Raw genomic sequence first — 25,521 nt, 5'->3', positions numbered from 1 at the left:
CGATTCTGTCTCCCTCTCTCTCTGCCCCTCCCCTGTTCATGCTCTGTCTCTCTCTGTCCCAAAAATAAATAAACGCTGAAAAAAAAAAAAAAAAATTTAAACATAGGACTTCAGGTCAGGTCATGATCTCATGGTTCCTGAGTTCGAGCCCCACGTCAGTCTCTGTGCTAACAGCTCAGAGCCCAAAGCCTGCTTGGGGTTCTGTGTCTCCCTCTTTCTCTGCCCCTCCACCCCACCTCAAAAATAAACATTTAAAAAATAAGAGAAGGGGCGCCTGGGTGGCTCAGTCGGTTAAGGGTCCGACTTCAGCTCAGGTCACGATCTCGTGGTCCGTGAGTTCGAGCCCCACATCGGGCTCTGGGCTGATGGCTCAGAGCCTGGAGCCTGCTTCTGATTCTGTGTCTCCCTCTCTCTCTGCCCCTCCCCCGTTCATGCTCTGTCTCTCTCTGTCTCAAAAATAAATAAAAAACGTTAAAAAAAATTTTTTTAAAAATAAGAGAAAAGGCAAGGACTTTTAAAAGAGGATGGAGAGAATTTAGAGATTTTTTAAAATACATTTTTTCACAGAATCTTTTACATTTAAGAGCCACATGAACCAAATACATTGTGTGGTCATTATATTGAACCAGATTCCAAACAACCAGTTGCAGTAACACATGTTCAAAATAATTGGGGGAAATTTGAACACTACTGTACACTTTATATTTTAACTATAATGAATTTTAGTGGGTGATGTCATTCCAGGTTTGTTTTTAATAAGTAAGTTTTATCTTTTAGAGATCTATAATAAAATATTTCGTGGGTGAAGTATGTCTGGGATTTGCTTCAGATAATTGGGGGATGTTGTCAAAAATGAGGGGGTTACCTGTGAGTTTGTTATTGTTGAAGAGGTAATTGATTTTATGGAGACTCCTTGTACTATTCCCTAGTTTTTGTATATATCTGAAAATTTGCGTAGAAGTTTACTTTTAAAAGTAAAATGTGATTTTTTTTTTATGTAAGGTTGCCTTTGTACTTCTTGGCTGTTATTTTCAATTACGTGTTTGTCTTTTTTATTGTTCTCTAGATTGCCCCAGTGGAAAATGACAATAGCTATGATGAACTGAAAAGAGATGCAAAGTTATGTTTGTCACTAATGTCTCAGGGGTTGCTTTACCCTCATCAAGTGCCTTTGGTACTTCAGGTGCTAAAACAAGTAAGAGTGTATAACAAATATTTATATGATTTTGTTAGAACTTGGTATATCATTCTAAGAATTTCACAGAGTCCGCTGTAGTGCACATAAAACCTGAAATTTGTTTTTCATTTTGAATTTTCTTTTAGTATGAGGGAAGACATATATTGACCAAAGAAACAGACCTAGATTCTGTACCTGCCTTTGCCACCAACTTGTGTGACCTTGGGGGCAATCACTCAACCCCCAGATTTTCTATATACACAAAGAGTTACTTACTGAAGCACCTCAGATACAATGTGCTTATGAGTGAGGGGGGTGGTCATTCCCTTTCATCAATATCCCCTTTATTTTATTCACTTGTATTTCCCGGTTTCTGGTTAAAAATGATGATGATGATGATAATAATAATAATAATAATAATAATAATGTGCAACTCTTAGAGGAGTCAGAGCATTAATTATAAATAATTTTCTTCAAGAGTTGACTTTTGAATGTGTTCCTTTCCCTTTACTTTCAACCATTCTAAATAACTAACTTCACCTGAAATAGTTTATGCAACCTTTTATTTAGAAGGATATAGGACATGAGCTTGCTCTAACTATACTTGTAAAAGTAGAGTTGTAGTAGATTATATTATTTGTGTGTAATTTCTGTCATTTTTGTTCTTGGTAGCACTGTTTGCATTGTTCCTACTTCTTATTTACAGACAGCAAGAAGCAGTTCTTGGCATGCTAGATACACAGTACTGACCTACCTCCAGACCATGGTATTTTATAACCTCTTTATTTTCCTTAACAATGAAGATGCAGTTAAAGACATCAGGTGGCTGGTTATAAGTCTTTTGGAGGATGAGCAACTAGAGGTAAAGTTTGAGATACAGCAAATCAAATGTAATACATTTAAAGAAGGTATCATGCCCTACCCCCTCTTTAATAAGTATGCACTGATTGATTTTCTTAAAGTGTAAATTATTAAAAGTAACTTTCATTTTAACATACTCTGTGTGATTGGTTTTGATACCCTAATCATGACTTCCTGTCGTACAAATGGAAACAAACATTGGGCATGTACTTGTTCTGGCATCTCTTTGAACGTGGACAGATAACATTTTTGAACCAAAGTTTTCTTATATGTGAAATTGCAGGTGATAATATTTTCCTTACTAACTTAAGAGCTAATAGGAATGTCCATGAAGGCAATTTCAAGAGAATAAAAATCCACACACAAATGCTATTATCCAGTAGACTTAAAATAGGATTGTTGCCCCTTTTTATTTTTCTTGGTAGAGAAATTAAAGGTAGCTTTTGAGGTGAGGTTACGTTAACATTTTGTACAAAAAGATAAATCTCTTAGTTAAAATAGCCAAATGTAAGAAAAGCATGTTGTAGTAAATACGGATTAAGATACAACTTTTGAAATTGGCCTTAGGTAAAGAAAATTCATTGAAATTTTTGTGAAATTTGTACTTTTTTAATTTTATGGGCTTTATGGGTTTTCTGTATGGTAGAACACTCCCAGTAATTATATGTTCTATTTGAGAGCACTGAAAATAGATTATATCAGTAGGAAACTAGGAATGGAAATTTTTCTACCTCCCTAATGAGCCTATTCATTTTGTAGTACAGCTTTATTGTTTTCTGGGAGCCAATATCGTCTAGTCCCTTAGATACTCACAGTTGGTTATGACAACCACAACAGACTTCAATGTAAATATTTACAGTTATCCATAACTTTTTAACTTGTATTTTTTAGTAACTTGAATGGAAATGAAAAGGTGGAAATCTTGAAATCAGTATTTCCTAATTTTAAATATTACAGTAATCACATTAAATTGCATTTACTGTTTGGCTGGACCTTGTAGAACATTTTCATAATTATTTTTATATTCCATGTAGTAGGCGTAAGCATAACTGCTACTATAAGTATAACCATGCCATTCATTAAAACTACCTTTCTTTTTTTTTTCCTAAAGATTTTTTTTTTTTTTTTTAAGTAATCTCTCAACCCAGTGTGCGGCTCAGACTCACAGCCCCAAGATCAAGAGTCGCGTTTTCCACCCACTGACTGAGCCAGCCGGGCACCTCTGTCATATTTTTTAAAACAGAATATTGAGTATCAGTAATAATTAGTGACAGCTACTCATAATACTGAAAAAACGTTATAATAATCTAAATGAGGAATGTTTAAAGAAAACTATTGATTTAAAGGAAAACTTTTAGGGGTGCCTGGCTGGCTCATTTAGTAGAGCATGCAACTTGATTTCAGGGTCGTGAGTTCAAGCCCCATTTGGGTGTAGAGCCTACTTTAAAAAAAGAATGTGTAATGATGATGACAGGGTTGTCAAGATATATAATGAGTATTCCACATTAGTCTTCTGTCATCGTATGTTAGCACTGGCTCTTTGAAAAGCAGCTGATAGCCACAAAATTCACAGTAAAATTGTTCATACATTGGAATTTAGTAATCCCAATTTTTAGGATCCAACTTAAGAAAACACATAACAATGTGGAAAAAAATTATATACATAAATTAAGAATATTTTTAGCACAATAGAAGTTGAAAGCATTCTAATCAATAGTTGGATATAAAAATGAATCATGGTATTAAAAGAAATAATGCTACCGAATATGAAGTAGTGAAACATTTTATAATGTAATTCACTTAATAGTGTGATGAAAATGTTAAGTATGCAAAAACTGTCAACACTAAAACATTTAAGATAAAACCTTTTGAAGCAATAAATAGCAAAATATTCAGGTTTTTTTTTCAAATCATTATTTCCTGTCTTTATGAATATTTAGCAGGAATTTTGTGATATATCTGAGAAGATAGCATTTTACTGCTTTTTTGTTTTCAACAAAACTTGAGTTCCCATTCCACTTTGAAATGATACAGTCTGCATTTAGCACTTCTGAAAACGATGTTTGTAGTCTGACATAAGCTTGTGAGATTCCTAAGAAGTAAATTGCACAGAAGTAGCTACAATATATGCCCATTGCAGAAATTGTCCTGTATCTCTGTTACCAATGAAAACAACAATAGCAGTAGATTTTAGAGATCTGGACTCCAGGAAAACTTTGTTTTAATGTTAGGCTCTGGCACTGCTTTTAAACAGTTATAGCCCTGATAAGAAGAACTGTCGGTCAATGGGAAAATGCTTTATGGAGAAATTTAATTTTGTATGTTACTCTCTGCAACCCTAATGCTTTCATCCGTTTTGAGGTCACAGACCCCTTGAGGATCTGATGAAGTCTCCATTAAGAAATAGCATGTGAGAGTATTTACACAATTTGCAAACAAATGCCAGGGAAAGTCCCCAGCCCAGTTCCGCAACCACCCTCCCTAGCATTCCACTTGATGTAGGATCTCAACTCTAAAAGAAGTGATTATCTCTACAGGTTCGAGAAATGGCTGCTACCACCTTAAGTGGTCTGTTACAATGTAATTTCCTGACCATGGACAGTCCTATGCAGATTCATTTTGAGCAACTTTGCAAAACAAAACTACCGAAGAAAAGAAAGCGAGACCCTGGTTTTGTAGGAGATACAATTCCTTCTGCAGGTAACTGTGCTGGTAGAAAAATACCCATATCCTTTGGGAAATTAACCAGGCTTACTTAACAAATATTTACTGAATACTTGTATGTACCTGGGTACTGGAAATAGTTGTCCCTGCTTTTTTTTTTTTTTAATAATTTTTTTCAATGTTTATTTTTGAGAGAGGGAGCACAAGTGGGGGAGGGGCAGAGAGAGAGAGACACAGAATCTGAAGCAGGCTCCCTGACACGGGGCTCAAACTCACGAACTGCAAGATCATGACCTGAGCTGAAGTCGGATGCTTAATTGATTGAGCCACCCAGGCGCCCCAGGTTGTCCCTGCTTTTAATGAGCTTTGCCTATTAAGGCAAGACCTGGAATTTAAAAGCAAAAATTGAGATAAGTACAAAGGGACCTGAGGATGCCTGGGTAGTTCAGTCGTAAAGTGTCTGACTCTTGATTTTGACTCAGGTCGTGATGGCATCTCACCATTGTGAGATCAAGCCCCAAGTTGGGCTTGGTGCTGGTTGTGGAGCCTGTTTAAGATTCATCCTCTCTCTCTCTCTCTCTCAAAAAAAAAATAATAATAACAATAATAATAATAATAATAATAATAATAAAAACAAAGAAACCTATACACCGCTGCATGCAACTATTAAATTAATCAGGTCTACCCACCTACATGAATTAGTTATTTTGGAGAGGCTAAAATATTTTTTAGATTTTATTGCTTAGGTATAAAGGTACTAAGAAAATACAAAGTAAAAACAGCCTTGCTTTTATTTGGAAAGGGGTCTATTCACTACTTCACTAGCCATTTGTTGGGAGGGTAAGAAGAGTCCTCTCAGAGTAGAAGTTTCTACTCTAACGGAGCATAAAGATAAACAGTCTGTTTGAGAATCAGATCTGATTACCATGTCACATTTAAAGAGACATTTAAACATGATTGTGGGGCGCTTGGCTGGCTTGGTCGGTGGAGCATGTGATTCTTGATCTCAGGGTTGTAAATTCAAGCTCCATGTTGGGTATAGAGACTATTTAAAAATAAAATCTTTAAAAAAAACATGGTTGGAAAGAACTATCTGACATTGCGACTGCTAACTACATAGTCACAGGAAGAATGAAAAATATATAGAAAGATTCTTAATAAGTAGGAGGCTTATCAGATTTATGGGACATGCTTGGAATGTGAAGCTCCTAAGTGCTGATTACAGGAGAGTCTTAATTATGTCATATAGTTACCTAATAGCAATTTCCAATAAAATGCCAATGTATGTTATAGTGGCTTTGCTTGAGAACTATATATGTATATATTTTTTAATTATTTATTTTGAGACAGAGAAAGAGAGAGAGGGTATGAGTAGGGGAGGGGCAAAGAGAGAGAGAATCCCAAGTAGGCTCTGCACTGTCCGCACAGAGCCCCATGCAGGGCTTGATCTCATGAGATCATGACCTGAGGGGAAGTCGGATGTTTAACTGACTGAGCCATCCAGGCACACCTGAGAGCCGTGTGTGTGTGTGTGTGTGTGTGTGTGTGTGTGTGTTTTAATGTTTACTTTTGAGAGAGAGTGTACAAGCAGGGGAGGGGCCGGGGGGGGGATGGTGGTACAGAGGATCTGAAGCAGGCTCCAAGCTGACAGCAGACAGCCCAACGTGGGGCTCAAACTCACTAGCCGAGAGATCATGACCTGAGCCGAAGTCAAACGCTTAACCGACTGAGCTGCCCAGGCATCCTGAAAACCACTAGTTTAATTGAAAACTAATTTCATTTCACTGTAACACGTGCAGTAGAGTCCTGTAAATATTGGAACATACATTGGTGTGTTTTTTTGCAGAGTTGGTCAAACGTCATGCTGGGGTGCTAGGACTCGGTGCGTGTGTTCTTTCTAGTCCTTATGATGTTCCCACCTGGATGCCCCAGCTCCTTATGAATCTCAGTGCACATCTAAATGATCCGCAGCCTATTGAGGTAAAATCTTTCTTGTTAGTTTCTTTGCATGCATATTATATCAGTGATGTTTTGTAAGAAATCATTTATGCTGATAATTTCCCATTCACTCTGGACCTTCAGCTATGATAAAACTGCTGCTGCTGCTACCTCTGCCAGGGCTAAGCCTGCTCATCAGTGATTATTAAAATCTTGCAGAGGCCTTGCTTTTGTGTATATTTGAGATCTTTTGGTAGCAAGGAAAATACTATAGCTTCTGTCTCTCCCAGTTCAGTGGAAGTAAAATACTGTCAATGTTGTCTGGATAGTTAATCTTTATACTTCACTAACATTTTATACCTAGGAAGTATCTAACTGGGAGCTAATATTAAACAGGAAATTGTGATGGTAGTATTCATGAATAACTATGTACCTAAATAGCTGAAAAGGTCAATGACTTTGTCCTTTTCACCTTGGTAAATAGATGTAGGTGTATATTCAAACTGGTTTAATAATGCGGTGTAAGTTCCAGGGACTTGTCCTAAAGTGCAGCTCATAGTTTTAAAGAAGTGAGCTTGGTGGCTTTGCCAAGTTCCATTTGGCTTGTTAGTTTTGCAGCACTCGGTTAAGTGTGAGATCTGAAGTCTAGAGGGATCTTTACTTAGTTATCCTAAACACTAACTAGGATAACTAAACACATATGTATCCTAAATACATAACTATCCTAAACTAGTTATCCTAGTTTTTCAGAGGTTAAAATAAAATGTGTGTGCGTTGCCTACTCTACAGATGACTGTAAAAAAGACCTTATCCAATTTCCGAAGGACGCACCATGACAACTGGCAAGAACACAAACAGCAATTCACAGATGACCAGCTGCTTGTTCTCACTGATCTCCTTGTGTCACCATGCTATTATGCATAGAAGGGTGAGTCAGCAAAATTGAGATTAAAGAAGTCTGGCATCCCCAGGCAGATGTCATTGGTTTGGTGATTGGGAAGTAGGTGTTCCTAAGTTTTTTCCTTTTTCTGACATTCTTAGATGTCACCGTTTAGATTTAAAATATATATATGACTTTTGCTATCACCAGTGGAAGTAAGTTTCCAGAAAATTCTTCCTTGTTTCTCTGCTTCGGGTATTAAGCAGAGAATTGATGTGCCTGCTTTTGGACCTTTATAAATGAGAAGGCTCAGTAGCCTGGGAATGGTTAGTTAAGAGAAATTGTGTTCTTACTTGCCTCCTGCGTGGGGCCTAGGCACTCTGGGTTGCCCCAAGGACCTTAGGTACTGTACAATTATGAGAACATTTCATCTGTATTCTTAAGTTTTTTGTTTTTTGTTTTCATCCTGAATTAAAGATGAGAACCCAGAAACCTTTCCACTGGGATAAGAAGAATAAAGAAAATCTCACTTCTTGCATGTTCTGTTGTCTAACTGAAATTTTTTTCCTCCCTGATACAGATGAGTAGTCCTCACTTCAAGCTCTTTTCATCAAAAATTCCAGATCCTCAGGTACCATCTGTGGTGGCTCTCTGCAGGTTTTTAAACCCCGCCTCTGCTGAGCTCTCATCGGTTTGGTGGTTTCTGTGTTTAGTCTCATTAGTCTACGTTCCACAGGCTCTCAGCTGCCATTTGATTACCTAACTTGTCTGGAAGTATCTCCAGAATACTGAACACTTTTTCTTTGAGGCATCTGACAAAGCCACAGTGTCTCAGACTAGAAATAATTACCCAATATGATCATGGCATCCAAGAACAAACAGAGTCTAGGAAATCACTAAGAAACAATTTACTTGTAATGGAGAATACCTGTCTGTAATACAGGTCCTGTCATTTCACTCATCTCAAATTATTTTGAATTTTTTCCAAATGGCTGTTGGGTGTAGATGGTAGTAGGGCTGCAGGCCATAAATCAAAGCCTGAGAGCCTTGGGTCTGGAGAGCCATGAAGAGGGAAGTAAAAGAGAGCCAAGTTTGGAGCCTAACCAAGGACCTGATGGATCACTCCACCAAGACACAGAAGTGAAGTCTTTGTCTACGTTCTTCCTACAGACTGGAGTTTTTGGTGCTGATAGAGCAGTTGCTGAAAAACTGGGGGTTTGGTGAATAAATTTTTGATTGATTGTTGTGCGTGTATACAATGTGTGATTTTGAAAATAAACAACAACAACAACAAAAACCCTGACTGATTGATTTTTACCTGTATTCTTTGCATATACTATTGGATCCTCTTTGAAAACTGTTATACATCACCTAATGGAAAACTGCTGTGTATGTGGAAATTTCGTAATTTTCTTTCTTTTTTGGTTTTTTGTTTTTTTTTCTTTTTTCTTCTTTTTTTTTTTTTTTTTTTTTGCCTGCAGAATCGTTGAGAGACTGAGTCTTTATATTTAATTGACTTGTTTAATAAATGTTATATAGATGTAAAAGACTGTATAAACTGTAGAGATAGCATTGGCAAGACTTTGTACAGATGCAACCTTTTACACAGCACCTGTGTGTAATTAATTTGTAAAGATTCACATGTAGCTCTTTATTATAGTAAATTTTGGCTTTTGTACCAATTGAATGCTATTTTTTGTGTTTTTAAATTATTTTCTCTATCTTTTCATGTTACAAAAGCTGAGGTGTGGGGTTTTTGTTTGAGTTCACTTATCGTTAGAATGTCTGGATTTTTATGTAACTTTTTTGTGTGCATCCTTAAATGCAAACACCACATGTTTGCCTGTGACAAGTTTATAGAATGCAAGGTATCTTCTAGGTTAAAGTACTTCACAAGTTGGTGAATGTCATCTTGGAACACACCCTGTACAGTCTTCCTTAAAGGAACACTACAGTATATTTTTTAGTATCTACTTGCTGAATGACTCGATACAGACCTAAGCACAGCAGAGGTCCCGGTATAGTATTGAATTGTCAGCATACACAGGCCTAATCCCTGTATAGAGTAGTGCCAAACTGATGATTTCAATTGTGTAACTAGTTTAAAACCCAATAAATGGATTGTTTTTAACATCTGGCTTTTGTCTTCATTAAGAAGAGAAGACAGTTTTCTAGGCAGTGACTCTCATGGATTCCTTTTTCCATCCATAGATGTGGATCTGTAAATTCATGCCCTCTAACCAAAATGAATTACCTAAACCAGACCTGTCTAGTATAGTAGCTAATAGCTACATATGACTATTTACATATAAATAAAATTTCATTTCTTCAGCCTCTATGGCCACTTGTGGCTAGTAGTTTACCTTACTGAGTAGCACAGATGAATGTTTTTATCACAGAAACTTCTGTTGGGCAGCACTGGTCTGGTCTAGATCATTGATGATCTAGATGTGTCTAAGAATGTGTCTAAGAATCACATGGGGATTTTGTTAAAATGTGAATTTGAATTCATGCTGCTAGCTCATGATATTGATGCCTGGCCCTCACACTTTGAATGGTGAGGCCTTACATTATATTAACCACTTGAGATTTTTCTAAACAAGCTGCATGAAACTATGCCTTAGCAAGGTTCCTAAAGTAGGAACTTTATTTTTTTTTTCAATGTATGAAATTTATTGTCAAATTGGTTTCCATACAACACCCATTGCTCATCCCAAAAGGTGCCCTCCTCACTACCCATCCCCCACCCTCCCCTCCCTCCCACCCCCCATCAACCCTCAGTTTGTTCTCAGTTTTTAAGAGTCTCTTATGCTTTGGCTCTCTCCCACTCTAACCTCTTTTTTTTTTTCCTTCCCCTCCCCCATGGGTTTCTGTTAAGTTTCTCAGGATCCACATAAGAGTGAAAACATACGGTATCTGTCTTTCTCTGTATGGCTTATTTCACTTAGCATCACACTCTCCAGTTCCATCCACGTTGCTACAAAGGGCCATATTTCATTCTTTCTCATTGCCATGTAGTACTCCATTGTGTATATAAACCACAATTTCTTTATCCATTCATCAGTTGATGGACATTTAGGCTCTTTCCATAATTTGGCTATTGTTGAGAGTGCTGCTATAAACATTGGAGTACAAGTGCCCCTATGCATCAGTACTCCTGTATCCCTTGGGTAAATTCCTAGCAGTGCTATTGCTGGGTCATAGGGTAGGTCCATTTTTAATTTTTTGAGGACCTCCACACTGTTTTCCAGAGCGGCTGCACCAGTTTGCATTCCCACCAACAGTGTAAGAGGGTTCCCGTTTCTCCACATCCTCTCCAGCATCTATAGTCTCCTGATTTGTTCATTTTGGCCACTCTGACTGGCGTGAGGTGATATCTGAGTGTGGTTTTGATTTGTATTTCCCTGATGAGGAGCGACGTTGAGCATCTTTTCATGTGCCTGTTGGCCATCCGGATGTCTTCTTTAGAGAAGTGTCTATTCATGTTTTCTGCCCATTTCTTCACTGGGTTATTTGTTTTTCGGGTGTGGAGTTTGGTGAGCTCTTTATAGATTTTGGATACTAGCCCTTTGTCCGATATGTCATTTGTAAATATCTTTTCCCATTCCGTTGGTTGCCTTTTAGTTTTGTTGGTTGTTTCCTTTGCTGTGCAGAAGCTTTTTATCTTCATAAGGTCCCAGTAATTCATTTTTGCTTTTAATTCCCTTGCTTTGGAGATGTGTCAAGTAAGAGATTGCTACGGCTGAGGTCAGAGAGGTCTTTTCCTGCTTTCTCCTCTAGGGTTTTGATGGTTTCCTGTCTCACATCCAGGTCCTTTATCCATTTTGAGTTTATTTTTGTGAATGGTGTGAGAAAGTGGTCTAGTTTCAACCTTCTGCATGTTGCTGTCCAGTTCTCCCAGCACCATTTGTTAAAGAGACTGTCTTTTTTCCATTGGATGTTCTTTCCTGCTTTGTCAAAGATGAGTTGGCCATACGTTTGTGGGTCTAGTTCTGGGGTTTCTATTCTATTCCATTGGTCTATGTGTCTGTTTTCGTGCCAATACCATGCTGTCTTGATGATTACAGCTTTGTAGTAGAGGCTAAAGTCTGGGATTGTGATGCCTCCTGCTTTTGTCTTCTTCAAAATTACTTTGGCTATTCGGGGCCTTTTGTGGTTCCATATGAATTTTAGGATTGCTTGTTGTAGTTTCAAGAAGAATGCTGGTGCAGTTTTGATTGGGATTGCAATGAATGTGTAGATAGCTTTGGGTAGTATTGACATTTTGACAATATTTATTCTTCCAATCCATGAGCAGGGAATGTCTTTCCATTTCTTTATATCTTCTTCAATTACCTTCATAAGCTTTCTATAGTGTTGAGCATATAGATCTTTTACATCTTTGGTTAGATTTATTCCTAGGCATTTTATGCTTCTTGGTGCAATTGTGAATGGGATCAGTTTCTTTATATCTTTCTGTTGCTTCATTATTGGTGTATAAGAATACAACTGATTTCTGTACATTGATTTTGTATCCTGAGACTTTGCTGAATTCATGTATCAGTTCTAGCAGACTTTTGGTGGAGTCTACCGGATTTTCCATGTATAGTATGTCATCTGCAAAAAGTGAAAGCTTGACTTCATCTTTGCCAATTTTGATGCCTTTGATTTCCTTTTGTTGTCTGATTGCTGATGCTAGAACTTCCAACACTATGTTAAACAACAGCGGTGAGAGTGGACACCCCTCTCGTGCTCCTGATCTCAGGGAAAAGGCTCTCAGTTTTTCCCCATTGAGGATGATGTTAGCTGTGGGCTTTTCATAACTGGCTTTTATGATGTTTAAGTATGTTCCTTCTATCCCGACTTCCTGAAGGGTTTTTATTAAGAAAGGGTGCTGAATTTTGTCAAAGGCCTTTTCTGCATCGATTGACAGGATCATATGGTTCTTATCTTTTCTTTTACTAATGTGATGTATCACGTTGATTGATTTGCGAATGTTGAACCAGCCCTGCATCCCAGGAATGAATCCCACTTGATCATGGTGAATAATTCTTTTTATATGCTGTTGAATTCGATTTGCTAGTATCTTATTGAGAATTTTTGCATCCATATTCATCAGGGATATTGGCCTGTAGTTCTCTTTTTTTACTGGGTCTCTGTCTGGTTTAGGAATCAAAGTAATACTGGCTTCATAGAATGAGTCTGGAAGTTTTCCTTCCCTTTCTATAAAGTAGGAACTTTAAAAAATAAAAGTTCTGGGCACCCACTGTGGCATCCTGAATCAGAATTTCTCTGGTTGGACACAGGCGTCAATATCTTTTAAAATCACCATAATGGGGGCGCCTGGGTGCTCAGTCGGTTAAGCGGCCGACTTCGGCTCAGGTCATAATTTCGCTGTCCGTGAGTTGGAGCCCCGCGTAGGGCTCTGTGCTGACAGCTCAGAGCCTGGAGCCTGTTTCAGATTCTGTGTCTCCCTGTCTCTGACCCTCCCCCATTCGTGCTCTGTCTCTCTCTGTCTCAAAAATAAAAGTTAAAAAAAATAATTAAAAAAAATAAAATTGCCATAATGTTTCAGTTGTGCATCAAAATTGAAAACCTCTTGTGAAGATTCTTATGGCCTGCCATAGACCTAAAAACAGGATTTTTTTTTTAATTTTTTAATCTTCATTTATTTTTGAGAGAGAGACAGAGTGTGAGCAGGGGAGGAGCAGGGAGAGAGGGAGACACAGAATCCCAAGCAGCCTCCAGGCCCCGAGCTGTCAGCGCAGAGCGCGTTGTGAGGCTCGAAACCACCAGCCATGAGATGATGACCCGAGCCAAAGTCGGACGCTCAACCGACTGAGCCACCCAGGCACCCCCAAAACAGGATTTTTTAATCTGGGTGTCCAACATTTGCCCCGTGTCATGATAAAAGGTATATAGGTGTTGCTTATTACCTTGATACCCCAGTCTGGTTATACTGTGAATTATCTAATTCCTTACATTTTCTACCAGCGGCCACAAGAATGAAAGGGATGGGGGAGACAAAAGGGCAGGTGGCTACTGTTTTTTTTTGGGGGGGGGGCGTTGTTGGTTTTTGAGAGACAGCACAAGTGGGGAGGGGCAAAGAGAAAGAGAGACACAGAATCCCAAGCAGGCTCCAGGCTCCGGGTGGGTTAGCACAGAGCCCAATTTGGGGCTGGAGCCCACAAACCAGGAGATCATGATCTGAAACTGTTGTCTAAGGTAGTTCCTAAATGTATGGTGCACAGAGCGGGAACGGTGTTAAGGGAGGCAAAAGCAGACCAAAGTTCAGAAGTCACTGCGGTTTCAGAGTGGAAGAGAGTAAAGGTAGGTTTCTAGGTGGGGAAGGGGTTGAGTGGTGAAAAGTGAGGTTTTAATGGCTAATAATCTAGTTGTTTATGGATCCTTTGAAAAAGTCTTCAGGGCGCCTGGGTGGCTCAGTCGGTTGAGCCTCCGACTCTTAATTTTCAGTTCCGGTCATGATCCCGGCGTCATGGGATCCAGCGCCATATTGCGCTCAGAGTGGAGATAGATAGTCTCCCTCTTTGCGTCCGCTTGTGTGCACGCGCGCGCTGTCTCTCAAATAATAAAAACAAAGACTTTGTAAATTGTGTTTCAAAATTTAAGAAAATTTACCCACCTAGTCTCTTAATGTGAAGGAATGAAAGTTTCAGTGAAAAAAATAATAGGATGAGAAAGCAGTTTTCAAATACTCTGATACTTGGTATTGTCAAGCCCTTTATGTATGTATGTATGTATGTATGTATGTATGTATGTATGTATGTATGTTTATTTTTGAGAGAGAGCACGAGCAGGGCTGAGAGAGGAGACACAAAATCCAAAAAAGGCTCCAGGCTCTGAGCTGTCAGCAGAGATTGAGGTGGGGGCTCAAACCCACCAACTGTGAGATCAACCTGACCTCCACCCAGGTCCCCCCTATGTGTTTTCTTAACGTTTTTGGGGGGGGATTTTGTGTGTGTGTGTGTGTGTGTGTGTGTGTGTGTGTGTGTGTTTTAATGTTTACTTAGCCCAGCCCTTTAGATTGCAAAACTGTGATTAGTAGTGTGGCCAGAGAGGATTACTGAGGAATTTGGTTTTACTGAAAAATCAACTTTTTCTACATAGTATTCATAGTTTTGTGCACAAAGACCATTGTCTTGTTACTATAATTGCTTTGAATATTTTCCCCATTGTTGAACATCAAGGTTTTCAGTTTTCTTTACTACAAATTATATTGCCACGAATATTTTCATAACTTCATGCTTAAAACTTTTTTCAAGTATTTCCTCAGGATACATTGTAAGGAGTACATTTTGATGTCAAAAATCTAGACATTGTAATTGCTGTGATATATTTTCCTTCACCTGCACATGTATCAATTTGTATTGCCAATAATGGTACTAGAATGATGGTTTCCCTGCAAATTGATAGCCCATTCATACTTTAACATAGTCCTGTTAGTGCATTTGCAGATTTTCGGTTTTTTACTACTGAGCTTCTGTTCATTTGGCACTGTTGGCTGGTACATTTTATAGCCATAAGTCTAGTAGCTTTAGCCTTGCTGATGGTACTAATTAGTTCCTGATTTCCTCTTTAGAATCCTTTACAACTTGGGATTTTTTTTTTTTTCAGTATAATTTCTCGCAAAGGTGTAATTGATGGCCGCATTCCAGCCCAAACCTATTATAATCTCCTTTTCTATGGCCAGATGCCTGGAAATCAGCTGGCAGTTATTTATTCAGTAGCTAATTCATATGGAGAGGACTATAACTTTGGTTAGAATTCTCACTCGAAATACTAACAGGTCTTTTTTTTGATTGCTTATTTCTCTGGCCAAAGTTCATCATAGCTGACAACATAGAACTGCATTACAAGTGGTTGGGTAGTGGAGTAGAGTATTATGTGGGAATTAATTGGAAATTTCTGTGAAGTTATTTCTGAACAATTCAATAGCATAGTCAACTCTTGGACTGAATGTCTACTTCATAAATTATCCAGTTCTGTTGTTTTTCTCTTGATGACAGTACAGGATACTGGGGAAGATGTTCTCCACCTAAATCAAATTCTTTAGTACTTGTTAGTACCAAACGGTTTCTGTTTAAAAAGATAAACTGCTAGCCAAAATAGAGACTTCAGTAGCAGTATTCTAAGTTTACCTTGAACCAAGTTTTCTGGGTTTCTGGCACCAGGATGAAGGAAAGGGCATTCAAGTAGTGTTCTCTATTTCTACATAGTACCCCCTGGGGTGAGAAAAGTAGTAAGTTTCTAATGACCCAGGCTGGGACACAAGGAGTAAGGGTTTATCTGGCTTTACTTTGTACCCAGAATGGCAAACATACTTCGAAATGCTGCTTATGGCTCAGACTAAAGTTAAACCCATTTTATGAGTTCATTATTTTGGACGTGTTGTGGACTTAAGAAAGGGGGGGGGGGGTGTAGAGAATACGGGGACAATCGGTTTCTCTGTTGCTTACTAAAATTAGCTGCACACGTAGCACCACTGCATTAAATAAGGTCCACGATTTCTTGGCGTGGTTATTTCATTTGCAGGGGTGGTCTCTCTTCACTTGCGTTTGGTTTCCTAGTGGTTACTCCCCTTGCTGAGTTCCCTCAGTAAATTCCTTAATACTCTGAGGTAGCTGAGAGAACGGGGAAAAACTGCGTGGCTCTTTGCCATTAAGTGAAAGCTGGTTTGATTTTAAGTTGTTATAACGACTTCATTTGCAAACTCCGTCTCAAAGTACCGAACTGGACGACGACGCCAGTTGAATGCAGGAGGCAGAGTGTTCGCTGCAGCGCCGACCAGAGCCAGGAGGCCGTCTCGGAAGCACCGGGCCGCGAGGAGAGCCTCGCCAGCCGCCCGGCCCACGCTCTGCACCGGCTCAGGCCATCGGGGCCCCCAGCGTTCCCTGCCCGCGGCCCAGCCCACGGGCCCCCGCTTCCTCCGCGCGCCAGCCCTCGCCCGCCTTGGAGCGCGGCTCCCTGCGCGGGCAGCGGCGCAGCGTGGGGGGCGGAGGGCGGGGCGGCCCCTGGGCACGAGGGGGCCCGCGAGGCGGTGAGGGCGCGGGGGGCAGGCGGGCGCCGCTGCCCGAGTGTCCGGCGGAGGGGGCGGCGCCCTCGGCGTCTCCGTGACTGCGCCTCCCGCGCCCCCGGCTCGGCGGCTCCCGGGATGCGCGGAGGCGGCGGCGGCGGCGATGGCGATGATGCCTGTAGCCCAGCCTGGTCCCGGGCGGCGGGCGGAGCTGGGGTCCGGGCTGCGAGATGGAGGAGGAGGGGGGCGGCGCTGCGGCCACCGGGCAGGTGAGAGGCCGCGGGCCCCGGAGGAGGACGACGCGCGGGGGCCGGGAGGGCCGGGCCCCGGGAAGACGGCGGGTTAGGGCGGCGCGAGGCTGCGCTGGTCCAGGCCCGGCCGCCGCGCACCTGCCCTCCTGGCGCGGCCTGCGGGGAAGCTATCTCGCCCCTGCCTAGCCTGCTCCCGGGCTCCGCCGGGTTGCGGAGCCCTTTCCCCACCGCCCATTCCTGGCCAGAGCCCTCCGCACCCCACCAGCCCTCTGCCCATTCTCTTACAAGCTTGCTGGCCTGAACTAGGCCCTCCTCACCACAACCTTCCCCACCCCAGGGAGTGCCTGCCCATCTCCAGTCCCTAGCTGGGGCCCACCTCCCTTCCCGGCAGCCTCCCAGCGCACCCCCAGACTGGGGGCTCTCCATAGCCTCCCCGTCTCCCTCATCCACTGCCCCTGCCCCAGCCTGTCAGCTGCTCACGGCTTCAAGAGGTAGTTCACCTGGGGAGAAAGAGCGGGTCCTCCGAAATCAGATAAATCTGCCTTGAATCTAGTGACCTTGGGCAAGTCATCTAACTTCCTTGAGGTTTTCCTGATCTGTACAAATACAATGGGTCTAATAATAGTACAGAACCTTGCTCTCTGTGAGAGTTAGACCGTGAAGATGCTGTCCTCGAAGAATTTAAGGCATTAGGACAAATTTATATGAGAAAAAAAAAAAAAAATGAATTGGAAGAATCCAGGCCAGGAGCTAACTTGTAAAAGCTCATACAAAATGCTTTCATACGTCCTAAAGTATTAAATTAGCACAGTAGATTATCAGAGACTCTTCACACAGCTTAATGAGAAATCATTGCTATGGTACAAAAATTTTCGTTTAACTAGTCCTTGCTTAGGATACCCCCTCCTTAGTTGTAACAAGATGCACATGGATGTGAATTCATTCTGTCCAACTGTGGCTAAAATGTCTGTGTAAGACTGGTGCTCTAACTTAAAGTTTTTCTCATTTTCTGACTTTCATCATTTACTTATGGTCCCAGAAATAAAGTAGCTGGTATGCTTGCACTGAAAAGAACATTGGTAATTTTTAATATTTAGGAGTAACAAATTTCATTTACCCCCCTCCTCAAATCACTGAGTTTTATAGTGCTACCATCATAACTTCATTCCAAATTGTGATTCTAGCCTCCTCTTTCTTAAAAGTCCCAGAAGTGAGCTTACTTTTCCTTTGTTTCCTTTATTGCTCCTAAGGTTTCTCTGCAAAAACCTTTATTTCTGTTATGTTTTTCCTTTTCTTCCCAGCCTCACATTCCCTTCTTTTTTTTCCCCCCTAACTATCTGGGAATGATTTATAATTACTTTATACCAGAAGTGTAATTATCAACCTTGCCAAAGAGTTACAAGTGTGTGTGTGTGTGTGTGTGTGTGTGTGTGTGTGTGTGTCCCTATTTTGGGCTCCAGGAACTTTGAGTCTGGAAGGGATTGTGATACCTACTTCATAGGTCTATACTGAGAGTGAAATAAAGTGTGATAGCTTATGTAGAGCTGCTGATATGTATGATAATGACCCAAGAAGTGATAGCTGCTATGATTATCTTCTAGGCAGCCAACCTCCCTTGATTTCTTTCTTGTTATGTTGAGTTGAACATTGAGTTGAGCGTGGTGGTGACAAATGTCAGTTTAAGTTCAAATCCATGCCCTACCACTTTAAGGTGGGAGCACTGTCTCCAACTCGTTTCCTTATCTGTAAAACAGGGATATGTTATACTGTCTCAGGGTTGCTGTGAAGATTCGAGAAATTAATATCATGGAGCCTTGAAAACAGTGCCTGACATATCATAAGCACTTGATAAAGTTAACATACTAATAATGACACTGACAATTATATCCCTGACCTAGAATTTTCTTTTTTGAAAAAAACCTACTGAAAATGTTAAATTGATTGAAAAAATTATAACTGTGCAGAAAGTGGAAGTTGGTCCTCAACTACTCCAAATCTTTTTTTTTTTCCCTCCTGCCTCTTATCCTTGACCAATATTGGTGCTTCATCATCCCATTTTCCCTCTGACAGTTCCCTTTCCAGATGTCTCCTAGCCTGTGATCTTCATAATTTCCATCACCCCTCTTCTTCGTTTTTAGCCACTCACTCGGTATTTCTCTGAACATCAGTTCCAAATGCTTTCATTCCAAATTCCTGCTTCCCTCTTCGCTCCTGTTTGCTCCCCTACCTCCAAAGAAGAAACCCTTCTGGGCATCTCTCTGCCTTTCTGCCTCCTCAAGTTGAGTTTTCTACTTCTCTTTTCATCAGCTAACTCCAGTCGTCCAATTAACAATGCAAAAACAAGTAGCAAAAGGTTGTCTTTTTCTTACCTCATAGCTATCAAAAAGGATTCAGAAACAGGCACCCGGTCTGTAAGTGAAAACAGTAAAGCCATCCATTATTATGTTTTAATTCTAATCATCAAGAAACAAGTGGTTGGGATTTATATTTTTGTCTCATGGAACTTTTATAAGGAAAGTATAAGAAAGCTGGTTTCCCTTGCCAGTGAAGAAATTCATCATATTGTCATGGTCTGTACTATTTGACCATTGAGAAGAAAAAAGAGGCCATCTTCTTCCTTCGTGAAGGACATTTGTTAGGTAGATGGATCTCCTCAGGACTGAAATTTGTCTCATACTCACTGGCACAGCCATACCTACTACTGAATGCTGAGACATTTCTGTATCAGGAGGTTCATAGCTGCTGCTTGGAGCCCCGAGTAATCCTTCGTGGACCAGTCCCCTCTTCCTCTGTGCCCCATGATCCAGGAACCAAAGGGTTAATCCCAGGCACAGCTAGAGGCCTCTGGAACCCAGTTGGAGCTCATGGTTAAATATTTGGAACATAACCCCAGGACGTCCCCAGTGCCATTGCTTATTCCTAAATGCTGGATTAAAGCAAATACCTTTGAGTTGTCAAGAGCATTGCACCAGTCTCCAAGGAACAACTTCAGCTGTCCCACTGGAAGCATCTTTCAGAGCAGAGTGGGCACCAGGCCACACAGGGCTTTGACATTTGGAACAACGGAAGATTTCTGTGAGTGTACTTTAAATCTCATTGCAAAACAAAGTCGAAAATAAAAAGCAAGAAGAAAAAGAAGTTTTCTTATAAAGCAGAGGCTGGGTCTTACTCATCTTTCTACCCACAGCACCTAGCATAAAGCTGGCATACAGTCTGCACATGATAAATGTAAACTGAGTAAATGAAGGCATGAATGGGCATGTGCCTCCTGTTTGATCATGACGATATTGCTGTTGAATAACAATTCACCTTTGTATAGAAGGTTAGAGTTTACAAAAGGGTGCTTTGTACCTTTTAAATCTCAAATACAATGCTTTCATTTTCCCCTCTCAAATGTAGTCCTACACAAAGTTTTTTTCCAGTGAAAGGGAGGGAGATGGCCAAGAAATTACCAGCAGGGAGAAAAAACTATAAACAATGGAAAATAAAGCGTGTTCCTAGGGAAAGAAATAGTACTTGTTAGTGATTTGTGGGAGTTCGATAAGGGGCCACAGTATACTTCAGCAATGCCATCTGACTTGTAACCTAAACACATGCTGTGAGACCTACTCCCATAATCTCACCCTGTCTGCCCCTCCATCCCTGCCCTGCTCCTGACCCCCAGCAAGCTCCTCACCATCACTCCCTGCAGCTGCTCTCAGCCTCCACCCCAGGTTGGGATTAGCTTCCCCTTCTCTGACTTCCACAGCACCTGCTGTCATCTGATCGACCACATTAGGCTGTAAGTACATAGTGATCTCTTTGGTGTCTGGCACCAGAGTGTTTCTAAAAGTAACATTTGCATACCCTTCAATCAGAAACTCAAGGGGTGGGGCCCAGGAATCTGCTTTTTTTTTTTTTTTTTTTTTAAGTCCCCAGGTGATGCTTAAACTATTTCAAAAACCACTGTGTCATGAAACCTGACATTAGCCCAAGGAATATATTTTGAGGTGTTTGTGTCTTTTCTGTGTTGGACTTTGAGCAGAGAAATGTTTTTTTGTATGCATCAGTCAGAGCTAAAACAAATTCTAGTACTCTTGTAAAAAATCATGTGATCGCTCTACTCCATTAATTTCTTTCTGTTTCTGGGTGTGCATTTTTGTGTGCAGGCTTTTCTGCTCTGGGCCTCTTTTGCCCCATACCGCTCGCCTGTGAGTTGAGGCCCTGACTCCCCTCCCACAGAAGGGAGAGTCCCTTCTCTCTGAAGATGAACTCCACGGACCACCTTCAGGACGCTCCCAACACCACCTTGCTCCACGTGCGTCACTCCCATGGAGGAAACAGCACCACACTACAGGAGGGCCTCCAGGACCTCATCCACACCGCCACCTTGGTAACCTGCACTTTTCTACTCGCAGTCATCTTCTGCCTGGGCTCTTATGGCAACTTCATTGTCTTCTTGTCCTTCTTTGACCCAGCTTTCAGGAAATTCAGGACCAACTTTGATTTCATGATCCTGAACCTGTCCTTCTGTGACCTCTTCATCTGTGGAGTGACAGCCCCCATGTTCACCTTTGTGTTGTTCTTCAGCTCAGCCGGTAGTATCCCAGATGCTTTCTGCTTCACCTTCCATCTCACCAGTTCAGGCTTCATAATCATGTCCCTCAAGACCGTGGCAGTGATTGCCCTGCACCGGCTCCGCATGGTGTTGGGGAAGCAGCCCAATCGCACAGCCTCCTTTCCCTGCACCCTGCTCCTCACTCTGCTTCTCTGGGCCACCAGTTTCACTCTTGCCACCTTGGGCACCCTGAAAACCAGCAAGTCCCACCTCTGCCTTCCCATGTCCAGTCTGATGGCCGGAGAAGGGAGAGCCATTTTGTCTCTGTATGTGATCGACTTCACCTGTTGTGTCGCTGTGGTATCTGTCTCTTACATCATGATTGCTCAGACGCTGCGGAAAAATGCTCAAGTCAGAAAGTGCCCCCCTGTGATCACAGTAGATGCTTCCAGACCACAGCCTTTCATGGGGGCCCCTGGAAAGGGGGGTGGAGATCCCATCCAGTGCACCATGCCGGCTCTCTACAGGAACCAGAATTACAACAAACTGCAGCACGTTCAGACCCATGGATACACCAAGAGTCTTAACCAGATGCCAACTCCGGGGGCCAACCGGCTCCAGCTGGTCTCTGCTGTCAATCTCTCCACGGCTAAGGATTCCAAAGCAGTGGTCACCTGTGTGATTATCGTGCTCTCCGTCCTGGTGTGCTGTCTTCCACTGGGGATTTCCTTAGTGCAGGTGGTCCTTTCCAGCAATGGGAGCTTCATCCTTTACCAGTTTGAACTCTTTGGATTTACCCTTATATTTTTCAAATCAGGATTAAACCCTTTTATATATTCTCGGAACAGCTCAGGGCTGAGGAGGAAAGTGCTCTGGTGCCTCCAGTACGTGGGCCTGGGTTTTTTCTGCTGCAAACAGAAGACTCGACTTCGAGCCATGGGAAAGGGGAACCTGGAAATCAACAGAAACAAATCCTCCCATCATGAAACAAACTCTGCCTACATGTTGTCTCCAAAGCCCCAGAAGAAATTTGTGGACCAGGCTTGTGGCCCAAGTCATTCGAAGGAAAGTGTGGTCAGTCCCAAGATCTCTGCTGGACACCAGCACTACGGTCAGAGCAGCTCCACCCCCATCAACACTCGGATTGAGCCCTACTACAGCATTTACAACAGCAGCCCCTCCCAGGAGGAGAGCAGTCCGCATAACTTGCAGCCAGTAAACTCTTTTGGATTTGCTAGTTCATATATTGCCATGCACTATCACACCACTAATGATTTAATGCAAGAATATGACAGCACGTCGGCCAAGCAGATTCCAGTGCCCTCTGTTTAGGCTCGTGGAGGCTGGAGACTCTTGCAGAAACTGTTTTTGTTTCTGATACTATTTGATTTTTTCCCCCATTTCTGTGAGACCCATGGTAGATGAAAACTTCAAGATCCAGCGGAACAGTTGGCAGTTCTGATTTTCTTCTGTCTGAAGTATAAGCATCTATTGATTTGCTTTGTGGTTTCTTGACCTTTTAAGATTTGATGTAAAAATTTATTATTTAGATTTTTTACCCTGACCTGCGCTCCGATCTTTTGTACTAAACTTTTAAATAGATGCCAGGAATGATCACGCTAATGTATTGAAGGAGAATGGACTGATTTCAATCATTTGAGTCAGTGTTCGGGGCCTTCAAAGTATACCTGAGTTGGATTTTTTTTAAACAATATGAAGGTATGATCTTCACTGAGGCGAATTTTTTATTAATTGAACTGTAAATTTTGATTCTGTAATGTGTTGAAATGGGGAGCAATACACTTTTTTGGTAGCAGGCTTATTTGAATAAATAATACATTGTCAAAGCAGAAAATCAGAAATATATTATCTATAATTACCTTTACCCAAGACACACAGGCATTAAGTACTTTCCTTTCATAAGACAGTCAGCCAAGAATACAGTATTATGATTATTACCATTTCTTATTATAGACATTATTTTGTGTGAGTTGATTAGCTATAAAGCTTTTTAAAAAGAAATCTGTTTTTGCTTGCTGAAAACGCCTTATTCTATTTTGGCATGATCTTACCCGAGAGCCCTTGGTGAAGAGGACAGGACCTGTAGTGGAGGAATGTGATTTCTGGGTGCATGGGCACTAACGGTGGTCATCTCAATCAGGGTGTGGTGATGTGGGAAGCAATCTGAACTGCCATTGTGTGTTAGAAGATCTTTATCATTGCTTAAGAAGCTGTAAGAATGACAATGGGAGTATTTCGTTTGACTCATTCCTTCTCTGTAAGGATGGTTTGTTAACAACCTAACAGAGTATCCCAGTGTTTGGAAATCATTTTTTTTTTTTTTTTTTGTCCTTGTTTATGTATCACTATGGTAGAAAAATTCTTAAGACAATCTGTTTTCAAACTAATCGTGTTATTTCTCTCCCATTAATCTTGGACATGGGCAGTAAAGGAAAACTAGATGAAGTATTTCTATACCTTATGCTAATTTTATTACATACCCTGTGATTCCTAGCATAACAACTGTAAATTCATATTTTTATGTAAAAACATTTTCATTATAGAGTTAGCATTTGAACTCGCTGCAATTTCGGAACTATAGCTGCCAAACTCCAGACGAGCATCAAGATCCAAAACCTATCTTTAGAGGAAAATTGTTATAGTCAAGAACTGTTATTGCAGATTGGAAGGAACTTTGTTGTTTTGAAAGGTATCCAGTTTATAGCTCCCTCTCCAGGCCTTTCCCAAATACAAGATTCCTTGGGGAAGGGGGGTTGGGACACAGAACAGATGCTCAGCTGGAACTCTGTGCAGCCTTGTCCAACACCTCTCGCCTTCCAGCACCCACCAGCCATTCTATTTCTGAGATCTGAGTATGAGATATGGGTTTTACTTTGTTTTTAAATTCGCCTTTTAGAACTTTGTCCTTCCCTTCCTTCTCTCCCTTTCTTCCTTTATTTTTGTTATTAAATTTTATAACAGAAGAGAAAAATCTCTACTCTGTCACATTTTTTCTTGTTTGTAATTGAATGCTATTTTTGAAAATCACTATAACCTATTTCAGTTATGCTTTTATATGTTTAATACAACACTGTTTTCATTTATTAATATTCCCACAAGATTAAGTAATATACTAACCAGGTAATATATTACCCTTTTTAAAAAGCACTAAGAAATCCAATATCCTTTCCCAAGGTCATTTGAAGAATTGTGGAAAATTAGGAATGAGACTTTTGTCTTAATTTAGAACTGGGTATTTATTCCAATAAGCCAAACAGCTTTATAATTAATAACATTAATCAAGAAGACACTTCTTGATTAAGACTTTTTAAGGTATGTATCTCTTTTTTGGCTAGGCATTTCCAGTGTGATTCAATAAAAGATTTTTTAAAAGTAATTTCTACTTGTAAAATTTAAAATGTCAGGTTTTCTTGTGTGACCTTTGAGTTTGAGATGACCCATCTTTGGGAGGTAAAAGTTATAATAATATAAAGAAAAATAAGCATGTGCATATGAGGTGTTCTTTCTCTGTATGCTCATCAAGAAATTATTGATTTAACTTGCATGAAATACATGTTGGGCTAGATTCTTAGCCTTCTCCACATGTATCTCTGTATCTATGTGGAGATACAGAGATAGATAAAACTTATCTCTTCACAAGTTACATATATATCTATTTATAAAAATAGATACATATATAACTTCTCTATAAGGGCTAACCTGAGAACTAAAAATAATGAGCACTCAGTTGAATGTGACTAATTATTAGCAGGGTATATTAATTAGTTCTCTTGATGCTTTACTGTGATGCAAAGTATGTGATGTATTTCAAACATTTTATAACTGTTCTGATGTTAACCTTTAGGCCAGATTTGTATTTCTGATGCTTTTAATGTTCTTTTAAAAAAAATAATGTTTGGAAAATAAAAGTATTGAAAATCCTAACATTTCTGAACATCAGATTGGAGTACTATGACTTTCCTGTCCAATCATTTGAAAACTATCAGAGAAAAGTAGTGATGATTATTGCACAATGGATAACAATGTGTTAACCCTCAGCATTCTCTTCCTTAAGAGATGAAATACTTGTGGGTTTTGGTTTTTGGTTTTTTTTAAGTCAGCTCTATGCCCAACCTTGGGCTGGAACCCCTACATGATCAAGAGTCAAGATCAAGAGTCGCATGCTCCCCTGACTGAGCT

General features: G+C 40.6%; 2 protein-coding genes across 3 annotated transcripts in view; both read left to right on the top strand.

Annotated features, from left to right (window-relative positions):
- PSME4 (proteasome activator subunit 4) overlaps nucleotides 1–9,651 on the top strand; it is a 100,505-nt gene extending 90,854 nt beyond the window's left edge. For both annotated transcript variants that reach the window (XM_045446049.1, XM_045446050.1), the window contains exons 42-47: nucleotides 1,067–1,195; nucleotides 1,884–2,039; nucleotides 4,576–4,738; nucleotides 6,549–6,682; nucleotides 7,430–7,568; nucleotides 8,101–9,651. In XM_045446049.1, coding sequence (XP_045302005.1) covers nucleotides 1,067–1,195; nucleotides 1,884–2,039; nucleotides 4,576–4,738; nucleotides 6,549–6,682; nucleotides 7,430–7,564 — 717 coding nt within the window. In that variant the 3' untranslated portion in view covers nucleotides 7,565–7,568; nucleotides 8,101–9,651. The remainder of the gene's footprint in view (nucleotides 1–1,066; nucleotides 1,196–1,883; nucleotides 2,040–4,575; nucleotides 4,739–6,548; nucleotides 6,683–7,429; nucleotides 7,569–8,100) is intronic.
- A 7,038-nt stretch (nucleotides 9,652–16,689) lies between these two features.
- On the top strand, nucleotides 16,690–25,266 carry GPR75 (G protein-coupled receptor 75). The gene is made up of 2 exons (XM_045446037.1): nucleotides 16,690–16,802; nucleotides 20,933–25,266. Exon 2 carries the CDS (start codon nucleotides 21,031–21,033, stop codon nucleotides 22,651–22,653), a length of 1,623 nt encoding a protein of 540 aa, XP_045301993.1. The 5' UTR covers nucleotides 16,690–16,802; nucleotides 20,933–21,030; the 3' UTR covers nucleotides 22,654–25,266.
- Nucleotides 25,267–25,521: the final 255 nt, after the last annotated feature.

Source organism: Leopardus geoffroyi, chromosome A3 (assembly GCF_018350155.1).
Source record: "Leopardus geoffroyi isolate Oge1 chromosome A3, O.geoffroyi_Oge1_pat1.0, whole genome shotgun sequence".
NCBI lineage: Eukaryota > Metazoa > Chordata > Mammalia > Carnivora > Felidae > Leopardus > Leopardus geoffroyi.
This window is presented reverse-complemented; position numbering and strand designations above follow the sequence as displayed.